The 21,283-nt window shown below is 41.4% G+C and overlaps 1 protein-coding gene across 1 annotated transcript in view; it reads right to left on the reverse strand.

Moving 5' to 3' along the window:
- Positions 1-16,689, reverse strand: part of fbn1 (fibrillin 1) — a 66,162-nt gene extending 49,473 nt beyond the window's left edge. Inside the window, 11 exon segments of the mRNA XM_042408797.1 lie at positions 172-297; positions 1,935-2,060; positions 3,139-3,336; positions 9,496-9,591; positions 11,452-11,547; positions 12,432-12,530; positions 14,031-14,113; positions 15,907-16,167; positions 16,169-16,193; positions 16,411-16,494; positions 16,497-16,689. Of these exon segments, the coding sequence (XP_042264731.1) occupies positions 172-297; positions 1,935-2,060; positions 3,139-3,336; positions 9,496-9,591; positions 11,452-11,547; positions 12,432-12,530; positions 14,031-14,113; positions 15,907-16,167; positions 16,169-16,193; positions 16,411-16,494; positions 16,497-16,593 (1,291 nt within the window). The 5' untranslated portion in view covers positions 16,594-16,689.
- Positions 16,690-21,283: the final 4,594 nt, after the last annotated feature.

The raw sequence follows: 21,283 nt of genomic DNA on the forward strand, positions 1-21,283 counted from the left end.
GGAGAAGAACCAAAATGGGGTGGAAAGGAGAGAGAGAATGAGGCAGCACCTTTTTTGCTAAAATGCTTTCTCTCATATTTGATCTATCCTAGAAACAATTAACCAAAGTAAATACAAAACAGTCAATTATCTTTTGGGGGAATGTGACATCCAGTATAACAGAGGACTCACCTATACACTTGGACCCGTCCACTGAGGTGTAATATCCCTGGGGACACTTGCAGAAGTAGCTGCCAACAGTATTAGAGCATTCACCTATGCCGCAGAGACCTGGGATGTTTGAACACTCGTCCAGATCTACAGGAGAGGAGAGGAGAGGAGAGGAGAGGAGAGGAGAGGACAGGAAAGGAGAGGAGAAGAGAGGAGAGGACAGGACAGGACAGGACAGGACAGGACAGGACAGGACAGGAGAGGAAAGGAGAGAAGAGGAGAGCAGAGGGGAGGAGAGGAGAGGAGAGGAGAGGAGAGGAGAGGGGAGGAGAGGAGAGGAGAGGAGAGGAGAGGAGAGGAGAGGAGAGGAGAGGAGAGGAGAAGAGAGGACAGGACAGGAGAGGAAAGGAGAGAAGAGGAGAGCAGAGGAGAGGAGAGGAGAGGAGAGGAGAGGAGAGGAGAGAAGAGGAGAGGAGAGGAGAGGATGGGACAGGACAGGACAAGAGAGGAGAAGAGAGGACAGGACAGGAGAGGAAAGGAGAGAAGAGGAGAGCAGAGGAGAGGAGAGGAGAGGAGAGGAGAGGAGAGGAGAGGAGAGGAGAGGAGAGGAAAGGACAGGACACAACACAACAGGAGAGGACAGAAGAGGAGAGGAGAACAATTTATTTCTCATTTTCTCATCTCTCTCCCTGGTTGTTTGTTACCATTTAGTTCTTTATTGATTCTATGCTGCTAAAAACTGCATAGTAATCATAACTGTCGATGAAAGTGATTAAACTGGAAACTAATTTGAAACGTGAATGTCTGTGAGAGTGACTAGAGCATGTGTTGGCAAAGACAATGGAAATAAGACAATGTCACAGGATATTAAATCCAGGAGCCTCAGTAGCTGCTCTTCTGTTAGCACCGTTAACCACCAAGTGCACATCATCAGGCACAATATAGTGTAACGCAGACCCGTTTAAAACGTCTTTTACACAGTCCAGAAGTTTTCCGACAATTATTTCTGGGCATAAAATAGCACATATTTTACTCTTCAAATGAATGCCACAAAAACCCTGCTCAGTCTGTTTCACTAGATTCCAGCCCAGAGTTAAACTTGGTCTGGAAATTGTCATATTCATGTCTTAATGAGCCAATATTTTTCAGTCGAACTGTAGGTCTTTATTTGTGGGAGAACAGAGGTGATCCTGAGAGAAGGATTTTATTAAACATTTTACAAGTAAGGAACACTAGAAAATATTGTGAGTCTCTCAGTGGTCTTAAATATAAAGTAGAAAATAAGACAATATTGTGATTTAACAATTCTAAAAGCCAGGCACAAGTTGACAATTAGGCACTCCAGCCTTATAGGAAAAAAACGTTCTTTTAAAATTACATCTGGCTGTAATCTTCATTGATATACCTGGCTGAGAAGCTGTTTTAACATAAGTATTGGGGAAAAAACAAATAAACTCATTCAAGCCTCACAATTAAGTGTTATAATAAAAATTAGTTTGGATCAAATTACTGAGAGAAAGAGTGTTGCTTTGGTTTAATTAACCGGATTTTAAGGGATGGGCAAAGAGGCTTACGTGTGGTCTTTCCCCCCAAAGTAATAATCAGTACACCACGACTGAGGTGAAGGTAACCACGACCCAGCGGATGTGGCTCCTAACTCTACTTTCACATTGTTAATTAAACTTGAAACCCGTGTATTTTTTTGTCTACTCTGTCATTCAAACTAACACTGAAAGTCAGACACTTCACAGTTTTACTATGACTGCTCCAGGCTTGATTCTTACCTTCACATTTCTGTGAGACCTCGTTGAACTTGTGCCCAGCGGGGCATTTACATTCAAAGGATCCCACTGTGTTGATACAGTTTCCTCCTTGACAGATGCCAGGGATGGCCTGGCACTCATCCACATCTGTACATACAGAGCATATGATTAATACTGACCTTTACACACACACACGCACGCACGCACACGCGCGCACACACACACACACACACACACACACACACACACGTAAACTTATACACATTAGTACACAGATTCCTTTCGTCTGCAAAACAAAAGAAATGACACAGAGATGCTAAAGTAAACTCAGCACAGGGGCAAGAAGGCAATACACAGACTAACACACAAATCTGCACACGCCTGGATGTGCATAGATTGACATTAGGTCTGTTTTAACAGTCTGGCTCTGACTTTCCTGCGATCAACAGTGACAAGGGAAAAGAGAGAGAGAGAGAGAGAGAGAGAGAGAGAGAGAGAGAGAGAGCGAGAGGGAGGAATGTCTCCTGCAGGAGGAACAGAAATTGAAGCCAAGTCAACCAAGGAAGAGATAGAAGGAGGGAGGGAAATACAGAAAGGTCTACAGTCAAACAGATGGTTATAGTTGTGAGAACATACAGTGACTAATCTATATGACAAAGTAACTTTGTGATTTATATTCACAATTGAATTTAACTTATTTAACAAATTTGACAGATCAAAATGTAAGTCTCAGGCTGAAAACCTCCAGGAGGCTGTGACCTGATGCAGTCTCAGAGTACTCCATGTTCCTCTGGGTCCTGGCTCAGGTCCGCATCCCCTGCAGTGGTTCTGATGTTGTTGGGTCTGGAGCAGGCAGGCAGAGGGCCGTCTTACCAGAAATGAGCTCTCCCACGTGGCACCGCCACTGACCCGTGTTACTGACTCTGACAGTCCCGCCACAGCGGGTGTATGCGGGCATTCCATACACATGTGGGAGGCACTGCCACCCACCCCAATTTAACCCAATTAGAACTAATCCTCTGGAGAGGGGATGGTGGGTAGAGATGAGGGGATGACAGAGGGAGAGGGGTGAAGGCAGACAAGGAGGGAGAAGGAGTTAAAACAGGCAGAGAGGAGAGAAGCGGCACTTTTCTCGAATAAAGCGAGGGGATGGAGGATGACAGAGAGAAAAAGAAAAGAGACAAAAACAGAAAAAGAGACAGAGACACAGAGGAACAGACTTTACCTTGGCACGCCCCGGTGCGGTGGTTTGGTATGAACCCTCTCCGGCAGGGGTGAGGCTGGGCTGGGCACATCTCACAGGGGTGACCCCATGCCCGTCCCACTGTGGCACAGCACAAAGTCTTTGTGCACACAATGCCTGTGAGCTGGCCTTGACACATCTGGTTATTCACCGAAGCAAAGCACGGCCCAGTGCGGTAGTCTGCAGAGGCAAAGCAGGAATGAGTTTATGTGCAAACTTAACTTTGTCTCTTCATTTCCAAACTAACGCAATTCAAAAAAAAGCTAAGTTTAGAGCCAGATGAACACCCTGACAGAAATTTGAAAAAGACTTGTTGGTCTAAGTGTGTCATGTTTAAAAAATGCAAAACCGTATGTTTTTGAAACATCTTGACCAAAACTGGGATAAATAAAGCTAAAACCGAGGTTGAAAAACCTACATCCTGCACTTGATTCTGTGAGTGAATAACTGCCTGGCACACACAAAGAGAAACACTCAAATGGAATGTAATTTTGCATGACATCTACAACTCACTTACATTATATGTGATGAAAGTGCTGCACAGCGGACAGTAACACACTCCATAAAGAATGCATTGTCTGTTCCTGGCATTTTAATCGGTCTGGCTCTCAGGTGCATTGTACGAGCATGTGTGTGTGTGTGTGTGTGTGTGTATGTGTGTAATACAGGAAAGCAGAGATAGGGAAGTGGTCTGGAAAACCTTTTAAAGTTGTGTGGGCGGCTGTGGAGAGCAATAGACACTAGCAAAAGTAAGCAAGAGCACTCAGACAATGAAAAATCAGTCTGGTGCACATATTATATGATCATCAGTTCTTTAATTATCCATATTATGTTTTTAAGGTGAAATGTCACTTTTTTAAGATATAGAGTGCTGCTTTTTAGTATTTTTCTCATAACACACAATCTAGGGAATAGGTCATCATCCCTGAAGCTGGCTGAGGCTGACTGACAGGGCGTGTCTATGGAGCACAGTAGGTGATTTCCACACTAGCTGCAGTAATCTAGAATTAAAACGAAATAGCTTATAATAAATACGAGCACAAGAGTGTGAAGAAAGTCCCTCTGTCGAGATTCTTCATCTCTCCTCCCCCTCTAACTCGTTTAAACCTCATTCCCTTGATCCCACTGCTTGCATGCATCTATCCCCTCACTTCATCCTCTCTCCAAACACCACTCCTTAGTTGCAAACTCCCTACAGATTTAACAAAATTACAGAATCTTATCAGGTGAAAGATTGGAAGACGGTGAAACAGAGATAGGGACAGAGAGAAAGAGAGAGGGAAAAACTCATCCCTCCCAAAAGAATCTGGACACGATCCAAAGGCAAAAATCATTTCCACATTTCACGGCAGACAACAGACAGCGAGAGGAAAGAGGCAGACCAGTTCCAACAGCGCAGTCGTTTAAAACAAACGAGACATTGTGCGTTTCCCGTGTGGACCGGGGCCCAGCCCAGACCCGTCACGTGCACCACAGCCTCCACGGTCTCTCTGCCTCTGGCACCAGCACTGTGTAAAACAGAACTGGGTCATCTCTCCTTCTCTTTCTCACTCCCTCCTGCTCAGGCTCTACTGGATAACGAATGCTTTCGACTCCTAAATCTACTCCCTCCTTATAACCAGAGGTAGAAAGTAACTACGTATATTTAGTCAATTATTGTGCTCAAGTACAGTTTGGACATACTTGTACAGTACTTTAGTATTTCCATTTTGCGCAACTTCATATTTTACTCCACAGTTCAGAGGGAAATTTTGTACTTCTTAATCTACTACATGAATTTTATAACTATTACAAAGTTACTCACTACTTTTAGGTTGCATGCTAAACTCAGATTATATGATGCGTTGTAACATAACTACCTGAAATATGTATTGCTAGCATAATATAGAACCAGCTGGACCAGCTACAACATTAAAGGCATAATTCAACATTTTGGCAAATACACATATGTGCTTTCTTGCGGAGATTAAGATGACTGATATCACTTTCATATCATATCTGGCAGTTAAATACAAAGCTACAGCCAGCAACCGTTAGCGTACCTTAGGAGAACTGGAAACAGGAGGAAACAGCTAAGACTGACTCTGTCCAAAGGTAACAAAGTAGCCTACTAGCACCTGTAAAACTTCACTCATTAACAGGTTATATCTTGTCAATTTAATCTGTACAAAAACCGAAACGTAAAAACAATTTGTAGTTTCACACTGTTGTTTCTATACTTTACACTTTAACACTTTAGCATAAAGACTGGACACAGGGGAAAACAGCTGGCCTGGCTCTGTCCGAACATAACAAAGTCTGCTTACAAACACCTCCAAAACTCACTAATTAACATGTTATATCTTGTTTAATCTATACAAGAACTGAAATGTAACAGTTCATAGTTTTACATGGGATTATGCACCACTTTTACACTTCAATTCACAAGCTATAACCTGTTATTGGTGAGCGTTAGAGGTACTGGTAGGGGAACTTTGCTCGCTAGCTGTTTTCCCCTGTTTTCAGTATTCATGCTAAGCTAAGATAACGTCTCCTGGCTCAACAGACAGATATAAAGGTTATAGTGATTAGCATATTTCTCAAAATGTCCAACTGTTCCTTCAAAGGTCAATGCATCAGTAATTTATAAAACTCTCAATGGGGCCATTCTGCAAAATGAGCACTTTTCTCTTGTGATACTTGTAACATGTAAATCTCACCAATGATGAACTTTAAGACAACAAACTCATCCAGTTGTATCTACTGTATCTTACATCAGCCAGCCAGTTGTATCTACTGTATCTTACATCAGCCAGCCACTGTATCTACTATCTTAGATCTTACAGTATGTGCCTTAAATGCATCTTATATATAAAAGCAATTATGGGAGCTATGGAAAGTTTTTACATGGCGCCCATATAAGCTGAGTACAGCAGACTGTGTGAAGAAGTCAAGTTTCTCTTTTCATCAGATTAAGGTTTATGTGTTTTTACTGTCGGGCTGCCACACATAATCCATCTGACATAATACCTGCTTATTACAACTGTTAGTGGAGGAGAGCAAACGCTAAAAACACAAAGATCTGAGCATGATCTTTGTGTTTTTAGCAAATACAAGTGCAGCACTAACAGTCAGCTGAGGTAAACAGGGAGAGGCTGACAGCTGTAGGGTGAAAGTGGTGTCATTTCATCCGTCATCTTACTGTCTCTCTATGAACTGCGTACAGCTGGGGGATCCACCCATGTCCTGTACATCTGGGAGCAATCGCACGTGTTCACACACAAACGCACTCAAACACATACACACACACACACACACACACACACACACACATACGCACAATCTGAGCCAATGTCCCAACCCCTCATCCGCAGTCTAGCCAGAAATGATCTCAAAACAGACCAAAACTTACAAAAATGTTGCTCTTACTTTTGCTTTACTGCTCTACTTTTGGAAACATTTGCATATCACTGCAGCTGTCTCAGTAAACATGCATCTTAATGTGGGAGCAGATAGTTTGTTTTGACTCTCATTAGCAAGCGATTTCATGTCTACAGAGGTCCAGTTACTTTGGAACACAATAGAAATGTTGGCTTCCTCAAGGACCGGTGAGTTTATGAACAACAACAGCCTCAGTGTGAACAGGAGGGAAGCCCGCCGGGAAGTGGGTCAAAAGAGTTTCCTGGATTAACTCCAAAATGTTTGTACACACACACACAAAAAGCTGTCCACCTTTTCCATATCCACCCTTCCTCAGTCTCTCAGACTTTGCTCACAGCATCTTTACATGCCTTAACATATGCATGATTTTTGTGTACATGCTTCCATGTATATGCACGTTTGTGTGTTTTGTGTGTGTGTTCCCATGTGTTATGGGGTCTTATATCTGGGTGGGGTCTTCCCTACTGGCCTGTCAGCAGATTTCTCCATCCTCTCAGGACTAACAACTAGAGCACACACACAAACACACACTTGGTTACCTATCTACTGTGGTTTGCATTGGGCTAAAACAAAGCCTGATAGAGGAAAGTAATAGGGGAGAGGCATTAAGAGACAACAGAGTCCCTCAGCTGACTGACCGACTTCCCCGTCGTGCTCTGGTTGCTGACTTACTGACTCACATGTTGCCACGTTTCAGGCCAGTCTTTCACCACCATCCCAAATGAACTCAATGGCGTCACACTGAAAGCTTGACTTTATTGCTTCGTAGCTAAACGAGTCTGCAACAGGAGCGAAGAGCCCTGCGTGCAATCATCAGCAGTGGGGCTGCATCTCACCAATCCCACATGCCAGCGTAAATCACATTTGTAAGCAACAAAGAATACGTTGATGTACCAGGCTGCATTTTCAATGCAGTCAGCTGTGCCTGTTGGTGGGAGCACCAGTCAGCAGATCACCACTAGCAGCATACAGCTGAAAGTCACACAGCTCTACAGCAGTTGTAGATATGTTCATGTTGAGGACTTACAGCACCAGGATCTTTTCACATCCAACCTCTCACAAAACCTCTGACTCTTGAGTGCAGCTACTTCTCCCCCGGTCAGATTACGTGTTTGTGGAAAACCTTGTGTTCTCGCTAATGTGATAAGATCATGCCATAATGGAGCACGGTCCTGTAAATTGCATTAAAAACTGTTTGTGTGCACATGTACTTCATGCATGTGCTTGTGTTTGTGTGACAGCGCAATGGCTTTCCCTCGGGTGGTGGTAGTGGAGGTGATGGGTACGGGCCAAGGAAATTTCAGTAAAAATAACCCAAAATGCCACCATAACCATTGGCCTACTTTCTCTACCTCTCTTGGTGCAACCAAATGCAAGATGAATGACCGAATATCTGATAAATTTATTGGCCCGGAAATGTATATTATTTCATTTTTGAGCAATCTGTTGATTACTTTTTTGATTAGGCAATGAATCGTTGCTTGTTTTCTTTAACCAGCGGTCCAAAACCCAAGCCATTGCATTAGCAATGATACAAAACAGAAAAAACAGCACATCCTCTCCTTCGAGAAGCTGGATCCAGACTGTAATTTTGGATAATAAACGACCTGAACGACAATCCTCAAAACTAATCGATTTATCAACTTCAAGCACTGTATTATAATTAGACGCAGTACCGGCTGGTTCAGGCATATCCAAATCTTGGATGTCATGGAGACATGAACTCATGGATACCTTGACTACATTTTTAGTATACTGTGTTGCTGTGTTCTGTTCTCCAAGCAGCTGTTTCCAGACACACACACAGACAACAAACAGCCTGTTTCACTCATAGAAAGAGACCATCACTATTGAGAAAACAAAAAACTACCATTCATAAACCAGCAGACAGTGAATGTGGTCAGTCTGCATGCTTGTCACATCAGATAACAAATCGAAATTTTAAAACAAGCTGTGGTCCAATCATTAGCTAGTATATCATGCCTTTATCTGAAATCACATAAGACAAAACGGCAAGAAGTTTATGAGATTCCTTGTACTTCCCTACCTTCACTGAAAAATATGAATCCATCTATCACATACTGTGTGCTCAGAAGGCTCCCTCATTTGAATTCCTCAACAATCTCACAAACCTTTTGGCCAAGCTTACACAGGAAAGAGTGGAAACCAAAGTCACAACATCTAGAAGTGTGCTTCAGCAGATAAGGCCTGGCGCTAGCCCACCAGGCAACCAGATACTGTCTTATTAGTTGCAGTGTTGAAGAAAACACTAAAGGACAAATCCTGAGCCAGATCCATCTGACAGGCCTCTAAAGCTTGGTCTCGTTAAAAGGGACAGTACTAATTAGGAGCTCTGCTGCCAATCCAAATATTAGCTTTACAAGGTCACCACTTTGACCTCTATAGGTCATCACTGCCACAGACCCCCAGCATACACACAAAACACATACACATGCCCGTATACACGCATGTTTCAGTCAAAAACACAGCGCAGTCTGCACTCGCTTTGCGTGTGCTTGTATATTTTGGAGCCTTTGCTAACATGTGCCAGAGAGCAACCACAGGAGGTTGGGAGGTCTTCAGTTAACAAACAGCGCACATTTAGAAAGACATTACATTCCCCAGAGCCTCGTTTCAGAGCAGATGTGGAAAATAATGGTAATTTCTGAGCTCAGGCTTTCATGCAAATGTTCCACAACAAACCACATTCCTGGAGCTGGTGGCATGACTAAGCAGGAATTGTCTTCAGTCACAAAAAACAACCGCCATTCAACATCGAGTCACGTTTTCATAAAAGCAGCACCGTGGCTTTGAAAACCACTTCAGCAGTAGTGAGTAGTGAATGTAGAGCACAGAGACAGTGTGATGTAAGATGAGTGAGAGAAATGCTGAGTAGCCTACTGCAGTGGCGCTTATTACCTCTCTCACACTGAGCCCCGGTGAAGCCGTAGGTACACACACATCTGTTGGGAGCCACACACCTTCCTCCATTAAGACAGCCATTTTCACAAACCGCTGGAGAAGAAAAAAAAAGAGAAAAACAAACAATGACACAATACTGAAACTAGGACACTACGGAGAGCTGCAAAGAATTAAAAAAATATTTTTGGTTTGGGGAATATTTTCCCCATCAGTTATGTTACCATTGTAGTCACCAAATTAATTGCCCTAGAAACACAGCAACATCAAGAAGAAGTCAGATGGAGAATGGAGCAATCGTTGATCAGATAGTATCTAAACCACTTCATTTAGAGGAAAAACCGTAAGTGAGCTCACTTGAAATGTCGGTAATAATCCCTCATTACACAGAAAAGCTGTGCACACTAGGGATGTGCAGAAGTCCCGGTATTTGTATTTGTATCTGTATTTGTTGAGGCAGCACTATTATTTGTTTTCAAATAAAAGTGGAAAGAGGCTTAAAAATCCTGTGTTTGTTTTTATTACGCTTTTAATTTCAGGAAATTAAAGTGTTACAATAAGTGTTCATGAATAAACTACCTTAAGAAGGAGGTCCCCGCACTGAGTCTCGAACTGGAGTCTCCCAGATCATAGACGACTGTGCTGACTACTGAGCTAAAACTTTACTCATCGCCTAATTGCAAACAGACCTCTACCTATTTATACACCCATAACACAGAGACAGCTCATTATTGCCTGTTTTTTACAACCTAACTTTGTGGAAAGGAGAAGGAGAACAACAGGTTATGGAGAGTCCCTTGGGAGCACTTGTGTGTCAGTAGCTCAGCCTTATCTCTTGGGAACACTCCCAACTCCAGGAGTGATGTCCAAATTAGGATATGTGTGTCATGTAGCAGGTGGATGTGACTCCCCTTGTTGAGACCTACTGACAGATGTAACAGCGGCACAGAGGGGAGAGCCTGAGATAGCGATGTGACCAACCTGCGCGCTGATATTTGACATGTTTTGTTTTTTTCTTCCTGAATGCAAATAATTTTTAAAATATTGTATATATTTATTTAAAAAAACCCTATTTGTGCTTTGCCGAATAATGTATTTGTATTTTTGGGCACACCCCTAGTGCACACACAACTACTGTAAGTATGCTGGGTCAAAGTTGAATCAGGAAGTTCAATAAACTGTGATAGATGTTTAAAACTGACACTTTGAAGTTGGTAAAAGTTGGTAAAAGTTTTACTTTTTCCCTCCTTTTCCTCTTCCAACTACGTAAACCAGAACCTCCTTATTCCTTATTCATAAATGCAAATGTTTTAATCAATTAAATCAATTAAAGTTTCAAAACCACGTTGCCATGTTTTAATAATGACAATTACCAAAAATCTAACTTTGTAAGATAGCCTTACTCAACAGTATGTCCTTAAGCTCATTCAGTATTTCAACATGTAATATCTTTTTATAGGCCTTGACGCTTGTGGGTTAAACATCACCAGCAACTTGACAAAAACAGCGAGACCATGAGCAAGTTAAGGAGCCGTGGCCAGTTAAAACATTTCATGACAGCAGATTGAGCAATGTAGACGTTTTTAGACAACAGAGGTGACACCTAAAAGGTTGAAAAGATGACATTGGTGGATATCATGGATATGGTAGGAACTGATATATGTAACGGCACATGAGGACACACTCATTTCTTGTAAATGAATCAAATTTAACTCTGTACACTCTATACACCATGTTCCCAGATCTCAGCAATGAATTGGTGACTATAATGTTATTAAGGATCGATGGCCGAAAATACAAAAATGAAACCTAAGTTTTAATAAACCAGATTTATCCTTTAAGTATTAATTAACTGGAGAAAAGCCTAAAAAACATGAAGAAATTGAGGTTTATAGTATATCTTTGTCTTAAATAAGTCTAAAAGTGGTCTTGTGGTGTTTGCAAGGTGATCCTTACGTTGTCCACAGTGGTTTCCCACGTAGCCTTTCTGACACAGGCAGTTGTCCTCAGCACATGTTCCCCCATTCATACAACGAATATTACAGTGCTGGACTGTGGGCAGAATACAAACACACACAAACATACAGACAAACAGAGAGTTAAATTCAAACTGCAAACATACACATAGATTAGATTTACAACATAAACAAAATGCAGTCTGAACCATGTTTCTTGAAAGTCATGTTGAGATATAATTTCCTAGAAATTTATGGTGCGCAAACAGATGAGCACATTGGGTAGAAGCGATGTGAGCTGCAAGAGAGCAACATGGAGGAGATGTTGATTGTGGACCTCTTCCAAAGCACACACACACCCATTCGGCTCACACACACACACACACACACAACAACCCACAAGATTGACCGCTATTTGCAAGAACGTGATTGCAACATACTGTATATCAATTGTTGCAATCTTGGGGCAGTTTCAGGGGATGTTTTCAGGAGATTTTTTGGCTTTGTATCTCATATTTTTATACCATGCTAGTTAGTGCTCATTACTTATGATGAGGAGAAGACTAACAGAAAGGATGTGTCATTTGTCTGAACAAAAAAAAAAAAATTACAATTTCTTTAGCTTTGGTCCTAAATAAAATGATATGACAAGATAACATTTTTTGTCATCTATCATTGCTTATCTTTATTGTTACTGTTTGGTTAATGTTTTCTTAAGATTACAGCTCCTTTACTAAAAAAATGCAAAGACAGGGGTGTGGTCCTTGTCATGCTTTCCAAGAAATACAAGGTTTTGACATACACTCCTATTTACATGAACCATACCATGAACCATTAAAGTGTTTATCTATTGGCTGAGTACCAGTTCCCCACCCATCTATGCACACTATATACAGTAATAAAAGCCATGAAGCTGATGATAGTGAGTTTCAAAGGAGTTCACTGTGTCATGTTGAGAAAGGGGAGGTGCTGTTAAACAACCTGACTTGGATCCACAGGACGGGGCGATCTGGCCGTTGGGGCAGGTGCACATGTTGGGTCTGGAGCAGAAACCATCTCCACATGAACTCCGGCAGATAGCTGCAAAGAGGAACATGAAACCTTTTCAAACAACATAAAAACGTCCACTGTAAGGTGCAAGATTAAATAACTCTCCCATGCTCACTTGGAGCCAGGGCTTGTCCTTGATTGTGCGTGAGAGAAAATTCAAGTTGTGTATCTGCTGCGTGTCAGCCTGTCTGCGGCAGGTTTTGAATTTCAGGTTAGAATTTCATATGGTGCAACTTAGGCCGTGATCTGAATCTCATCCTGAACTCTCATCTATAATATTTCAAAATCTCAAACAGACCACAGTCCAAATATGGCTAAATCTTCCTTTTAACCCTCATCACGGTTAAGTTATAGAAGTCCACTGGGTAACAGCACCAAGCTATTTTCTTCTTTGAGTTTTAGTGCCATAAATATGTACCAGTGTGTGTTTAGTTGGTGCTGGCTGTTTTCGCTCAGTCGTTCCCTTTCCCACAGCCTGTTGTTGGCATGGGCCCCCGCCCCCAGCTCCCATCAGGTAGAGTCCAGCCACTGACCCCTACTCCCTGAACCCCACTGCTAAACAATGTCATTAGAGCCGCGACAGGCATCCTGCCAGCCGACCAGCCAGACTGCAATCACACAACTCTATGGCCTCTCAGACCTTCCTGTCTACTGAGGGGGAGAGAGAGAGAGAAGAGGTAGGGAAGAATGAGAGCAGAAACTAGAAAAGGAAACCACTGCCAGAATGCCGGTGTAAATGAACCAGAATTAAAGACCAATTTCCACCTAGTTTAGGCCGTGTTTTCTGTTCATCACCAGAAAATTATTAGTTGCAATAAACCAAAACTAAACTACAGTGGACGAGAGTGACAAAGTGAGTGTCCTCGACAAAACACGGATTGTGCTTGATTAAGAGGGTTTTTCTCTAATTAGTAAACGTAATTATCAATGTAAATTGAGTTCCATTAATTAAATAAATGGACAAAATTAAAGCCTCAAACTTGAATGTACATGTGACTGATCGAGAAAATATCTGTTTTATATATCTTTTTGCACCATCTAGTGAGCATCTACTAGTTTTTTTAAGATTTTGCATTAGATAATGTTTGCTGTTTGTATATCATATTTATTGCACTATGTTCTGCAAATTTTGAATTTATTTTCTTCAGTAATTTTGAGCAGGTGAATCATAAGTGGGAGCTTAAACATGACATTCAGTTTTACCTGTTTGGACTGAATGCAACAAGAGTTCATTCAGAAGTACAGTAAGAGTCTTTTGCTGATTTGAACTGTAGATAAAACAAACTCACTGAACAAGTGAGGAGATTTAATTCCTGCTTTTAATTCAATAGCAGAAACTATTTTCTAATGTTAAATATGAATATTCTATCGTTCTTAAAGTTAGAAAATTGCAGGTAGCACACATTCACTTTGCATCCCAGAACTGTAAAGTAACTTAAATGGCTCCAATAAAAACACTGCAGGGAACCTGAAAACCACTGCTCATGGTGATGAAGAACATATTCAAGAAATAATTGAGGTGATACTTACGAACAATGCACTGGTTTCCTCCAGTCAGAGTCTTCCAGCCTGGGCAGCAGTAGGCGTTGTTCCTTGAGCCGCACACATTGGGTCTGCGGAGACACGCCATTAGAAAATCAACCATCCATGTGCCATATATTTCAAAGCACTCTTGAGTAAACTCCAGTCAATTTTATTCACATAGCTCAGCGTATACGACTATACTTAGACTCTTGTTTCCTCTCTACTGATGGTGATTACTGATCCACATACTGTCGGAGCAATTCTCCTGTTTCTTCGTCCTGTCTGCAGACAACCAGAGGCAGCAGGAATATGGCGCTCTGCTCAAGGACACTTCAGCAGGGTAGCGATTTTCCAACAAGCGGTTTGGTCCAGTTAAAGAATAAAAATTCAGTCATCACATACTCACCTCCATGTGAGTCAAAACTCCAGTTAAGTTTGCAGGATTAGCGAACAAAAAGCGAGATAGTCTCTCCATCTCAGCCCTCTCCCAAACTATTGAAATGATCTTTTCACACATCCAAAAAAAGCATAAAATATCCATAATATTTCCAGAGACATCTTGTGCAGCAAAATTCAGCTGTTTAGTAGGCGGATAATGCACTGTGGGTCCAAATGTTCAATGTGTTCACTTAATTACTACAGATATACAGTATTTGTCACTGATCTGGTCAGGAGTGTTTCTTGTGGAGAATTATCAGGCACATCAAGCCTCGCAGCCCTTTATAGAACAAAATATTTTTGGAGATGTGACAATAATGAAGCAAATATGACACACCATGTAACAGTTTGACTCCTCGACACCTGCATTATGTTGCACGAGGTGTTTGAAGAGATTCGATGCACCTGTAAAAATATGTCATCTGATATGAAGATGAATGCCTGAGCCATCCTGCCACCTACAGGTCTATGTCAGGTCTACATATGTGAAAGTGTAATCATCTACTGGACCTATATTGACCCAGGTGTCCGTGTATAAACTGCACTGTACCTCCAAACAGATCCATGAGGTGAGTAATGAAGGCTGGACGTCTGAAACATTCTTATACTGGTAAGTCAGTGTGACACAGTATGCAGCCTGTATGCACTTCCTGCCTCTGAACCCAGATGTTCTGATAAATTAACTTAAAGCATGTCAAATAAAAATGCCTGTGGAGAATGCTCATTGAGCTGTCTACTGTGTGACCTTCGTCAGCTGTTTGCTGTCATCACTGGACACAGACGTTCTTTCCTTTTTCTTTTCTTTCTTGCTTGCTTTTCTTCTCTCTCTCTCTCTCTCTCTCTCTTTCTCTCCGATTCACACACACACACACACACACACACAACCTCTCCAGCAGTGACCCACTGTGTACAGCTGCAGATGTGATTTATCCACAACTGGGGTGTGGTGTTTTTGGCCAGAAAGAGGATTAGGCTGTTAGTCAGTCTCTCTCTCTCTGTCTTTCTCTCTTTCTCTCTCTCTCTCTCTCTCTCTCTCTCTCTCTCTCTCTCTCTCTCTCTCTCTCTGCCACAGCCACACACCACGACCAATGGCCTCCTTTGTTTGGATGTAATTTATTATTGCAGGCAGCAGGAATGTGATATTCTTGCCAGTATTTAATTACTAAACTTTGCTCCAAACTTCCCATCACAGACAATGTCACTCATGGGTCTCATTCTGCCTTATTAAAGTGTTTTTCTGACCTTCAATGATCATGAAGGAGCAGAAAGTTACACATGAGATGAATAGACACCTGCTCATAGTCAAATAATGAAATACACACAGAAAGATGCTCATTTAAAATGTAAGGAAGAAAATAATTTGATACTGTGGAAGAGTGAGGAAAAAACAAAGGAAATTGTTCCCAAATTGGTCTAATCGTTTAGGGATTATTGGTCACATTACCCTCTGAGGACGTCCGTCCCTCCCCTCCTCTTGGCCCTGCTGGCTCTGGAGTCGGTCTGTTTGGTCACCAGCTCGCTATCCCCGGTGTCCACCACCTCTGCAGCGTCTCCAAGCTCGACGCAGAGCGACAGCAAGGCCACCAGAGCCACGGCCAACTGCAGCAGCCGTCCTTCACACTTACTATCCGGCATATCCACTCTCAAGTGTACAACTCCAATGCTCGGTAGAATAAAAGTCTCCTTAACTAGTTTCCCAGCCCCGTCGACCTCTGCAGTCTGGAGTCAAAGCTGCAAAACAAAAAAAAAAAAAAAATGGAAAAGACGCAGAGAGAAGTTCAGGAGATGCTGCGCACAAAAGAAAAACAACTCTGCTGCACTCAGAGAAGCAGCTGGTCTGACATGATTTCTACTATTATTAAGTTGGAAAATCATTCAGCTCAGAGTCGCAAAGGCATGCATTGTAAAAAATGATAATGTGCAAGATTGCGCACGAGTGTGTCGTTACCTTGTCTCCTGAGCAGGAGATTCGCCTCAGACCCGACAGAGGACTGCTTCACTTTTACTTGCAGGTATTGCTGAATAAACGTTTAGAAGAAAACTGCGGAGGAGAAGAAAAGTCACTCAAACCTTTCGATAAGCTGCTATAAATAGATGCGCATCGTAACTTTTGGAGTCTGCCAGTGCGCATCCAGTTGTGTTGATTTTGAACAGATTAGAGGTTAGAGGAGCTGATGCATTCCAGAGGATGAGAACGGTAAAACTCACTGTGTCTCTCCCCCTTTCCTCATCCCTACTCTACTCAACTTTCTCCAAAACTTTTTTTTCTCCTGCTCTCGCGATACAAAAGCTTCGGTGCAAAAATGCACAAGTTAAGCTCTAGACTTTTGGCTTGGATTTTTTACTGATACAGTGACAATTTATTCAACCCAGACATGCTTGGAAGACAGAAGATAAAGCTTTTAATACACCTCTCAATCTTTTTGATCAGAAATAGTCTAGGTTACAATGACATCTTTTTTTGTCTTTTTATGAAACTATGCACCTGTTCACTCTTTCCTCTAAAATGTGTCTTATCAGGCACGTTTTGTAAAGGGTTTACAAGTTGTAACAAATGGCTTTATTAATGTTTATAAACAATTAACTAATGTAGATCAGTGACTGGTCATTTGTAGATCAATTATAGGCTATTAATAAGAACAACTGTGAGGTTACTAGGCTATGAAAAATTAGTTTGGCTGGTATTTATCCTTTGCATTTAAATGTAGGTAATCCTTTAATATGCGCTCATGGGTTTTTCTTACTTTCTAATAACCCATGAAGTCTGCAGGAGTAAACATTAGTAAGACATCAGTAAAGAGGATTTACAATAATCCATCAAGTTGTGAGTGTGTGTAAAAGTCTCATAAAATTAGTTTTGGTCCAGTTCCTCGTGGCTCTTTTCCAGAGGGTATTCTTCCTGATGAACTAAAAAGCTAACAGGACAAAGCAAGAGTCTTGCATCCTGCTGGAGGAGGATAAACAACAGAAAAGGAAAGTTTTCACAACCTGCCAACCCAAAAGTTGTGCTTATTAATAGCTTATAACAGATCTATAAATGGTGCCTTATTAAAAAAAAGTCGTATTTTTTAAATGTAGTAGTCAACCTTAATCGAAAAGTTATAGCCAGAGAGTGATGACAGTTAGTTTGTTTTAGGCATTACTGTACCAGTAAGAGTATCATTTGTCACCACCCATAGGAGTTCTCAGATGTTTTTTAGTCAAAAATAGACACACATTAGTTCACAAAATTCAGTTTTTTTCCCAGTGAATACAGTATGAAAACTTTTTTGTTGCTCTTCTCTCAGTATTGAATTATACCCTGTTAATATTGACACTACATGTTTTGAGGAATTTTGTCCAGTGCAGTGATAGTTTTCACACACACTGCTTCATGTCTGCAGCCACACCCAGCAAATATACAGTCAGCCCGGCTCCTCTCTAAAGTAGGCTATCACTCTAAAACTAAGAGAAAACTCTTGACACTGTATATTCCACTAAATTTGTTTCCACTATCACTTCCACTTTTTTCTTCCACATTTTCATCCACTAGATACTTTTCTCTTCTCACGCATGTCCTAAAACATCCTCCGCCTGCACTTATTCATAGATTATGTGTTGATTTTGCACATTTAGTTTTGATGGAGACAATAGTTACATGAAATATGATCACTGCTGAACGTTGCCAGTGCTAGGTTGAGACAAAACACTGAATTTTCCTTTTTTGTTGTTCCACTCCATCTCGTCTCATGCAACTTAAGCTTATTTTCTTTAACCTCTTCTGTACAGAAAATGGTTGTGACCTGTCTAAGCTAATCCAGCAGACGTCTCATTTTATATAGTATTTCATGTGGTCAACAGGATAGTATATATATCATTAACTCAACTTCCACAACTCTTCTTTTCCATCCTCTGACACTCAGGTTGAGGCACGCATCTCTACTAGCCTTGCTGACATCTCCAGTTGGATGTCTGCCCACCACCTCAAACTTAGTCTCAACAATACTGCGCTGCTTTTTTCCTCTGGAAAGTCCTGCCCTCTGCAAGGCCTCTCCATCACCGCTGACAAGACCACGTTTACTCCTGAACAGACTGCCAAGAGTCTTTGTCTGCCTCAAGACAACTAACTGTCAGGCAGCACCCAGAGTGCAACTAAAAGTGCAATCCTGCAGGTTTGCTCTCTTTGACCCCCAACAACTCAAACTTTTTCTAATCACTTTCCTTACAGAGCTTCTTTATTTTTTCTTTAGTTATGTCCTGTTTGGGCTTCTGCAATTCCCTCTTAGAAATCCTCCCAAAACACACTCTGTTAGCCTCCAACCCACCAAAAACATTAGAGGTCACCCCATCTTCGGTTTCAAAAGTTTCTCTGTTTTAATCACTTTGTAAACTTCCTTCCCTGGCTGTTTGTGGCTTCTTGTCTGTACTTGTAATGTCAGTGCTTTCTTATAAGGCTTTGAAGAGATGTTCCTCCAGACTTCCAGGTCATGGTCCCTACTACTACTACTCTGTTAGCTACTTGACTTTTTTCAGCAGGGGTGCTTTACTTACTCTTTTGCATATGAATGGCCTCACTTCTGATGATCTTTTATATGCTGATGACACAGTAGTTCACTAATCTGATCCAAATGTTGGGACAAGAGGGTGGCAGGTCACTATCAGCCCTGTCCTGGCAGATCACTCGGTCTTTAGTGGTCTGTGGTCAGTCAGAATGTGACGGAAACATGATTCATGAAATTGATTTCATGGAGCAGAGGCTTGTGAATTTTACTTTCCTTTTTTTCCCCTGAATGTTCAGTTTCAAAGATGACTAAATTTTGTTGAAAAGTTTAGTATATTACAACATTTATTTTAATGCCATTTGATGACATGTTCAACATATAATCAGTTCTACAGGATCTCCTGGACAGATTTCTTGGCAAAAGTGCTTAAAAATGGAAATCCTTTATTAACATGAGTGTTATTTGCGAGTTACAAGTGAGGTGCCACTGAGTGATGGTGACTTGTCTATTTCCGCCTGCAACCTGGATTCGTTTACCGTGTCCCATCCCTTACGGTTGTAGAAAATGACAAATATCTTGACCATCATCTGTGCCAGCTCCATAAGATTATATTACCAAGAAGCTCAATCAGAAACTATATGTGTCAAATAAGGCAGACCTTCTCCCTGGATTTATCAATGTATTGCATTGCTTAAAAACAGTCTAACCGAATTATATACTTTGTAATCTTTTATCAAGGAGAGACAGGAACTCATCAGCAGAGCCATTGGAAAAGCACTTGACGATGTGCTAGCTTTCAGATTTTTCAGATTTCATTGACTTAATTAAAGCTATGATAACATGTTATGGGATTAATAATAATCACACTTGCGCTTAGATCTTCTTATTCTTTACTTGGTCTTTTTCCTCTCTGCTGCTCACTCAGAGTGCTCTATATAAAATCCATTCCCTCTCTTTTACTCTCTTATATTATTATTACCTTGTCACTGAAATATTATTTGGGAGCCTTGGACCCATATCCCTGTGCTCCACAGTAATGGAAGTAATATAATAATGAAAGTACTGGTAAGTACATTTGGTGCTATAAAAATGTAAATGAGAAATTGAAACATATCTTATTACTGGACTCTCTGTAAGATAAGTACATCATTGTACTGTAAATGGTATGCATGAGTACCGAGGGATGTTGGCAGAGGAGGAAAAGGTCCAGAGGAAAGGATAAAAGGTCTTCTTGAGTCAAGGAATGGGAAGGTTTGGAGGCGAGGCCGAGAGCAGAAGTGACCACTAGTGATTGGAGTGGATTGTTTTGACAGTGAGACAGCCTCTCCCTGGACGTCTTGGAGCCTCAACTCTTTCTCCCTCTGAGAGCAGAGCTGAGATCAGTCTCTGCAACATAACTGTGATCTGGGCGTGAGGAGCTGAAATCAGGGTGAATAGCAGAGTGCTAAAGCATGAGGTGGTTTTGGGGTGTGTTGGTGGGTGTCTTTGACACGGAGACTTGAGGCCGGCATTGAGAGGCTTCTACTGGTCAGCTGTGGAAAGTGCAAATATTTTTTAAATTTTTTCATTCTTTTATTATACAGTAGCTGATAGTAGCGAGATGAGTGGAGAAAGAGATTAATGGGATATGTCCCTTGTCAGATGTGAACTGGAACTGTTGGTTGGCTGTTGGTCATGTTTTGGGAATGCAGCTCTGTTTTCAGTGTTTTGCTAGCTTGTTGTGCTACATATCACAACCTCTTGACTTTGTACTACACTGTGCATTGTAAATTTCTCGAATGACTTTAGAACAAAGTCAAGAGTTTGTGATATGTAGCACAACAAGCTAGTTAAGCACTGTTAACAGAACTGCGTTCCCGCCCATGCCGAGTGATGTCTGCCTTACATGGAACTACTCTCCTGAGACTGAAAACGTGATCGCTGTCATTCGTCTTTGGAGCCGTTCCTAAACAAACAAACATGACCAAACTGTTAGTGATGAAAGACCATGTCATCCAGTGCAATGGTGCGACTGTTGTTTTTAATAGTTTTTGAACAAAAACAGAGGTCTATGGCTCAGAGGAATAAGATATATCTGGCTTTGGATACACACTATACTTGTAAGTTGGATCAATACATTGTTGGTTTGGCTCTGCACATGAGATTTGTTAACAATAAGTTAAGTATAGAAAATCAATTGCCAGCCTTATCCTTCAAGTTGGGGGGACTCACAAGAGAACGATTTTTAAAATTATGGTCAAAAACAATGCTGCACTTGCCATGATATTACTCATGGTATTACTCCCTGTGATTAGTAAACTGATCATTACGTGTAGAATTGGTGCAATGCCCTTTAATGCG

The sequence above is a fragment of the Thunnus maccoyii genome, chromosome 1 (genome assembly GCF_910596095.1).
Source record: "Thunnus maccoyii chromosome 1, fThuMac1.1, whole genome shotgun sequence".
Taxonomy (NCBI): domain Eukaryota; kingdom Metazoa; phylum Chordata; class Actinopteri; order Scombriformes; family Scombridae; genus Thunnus; species Thunnus maccoyii.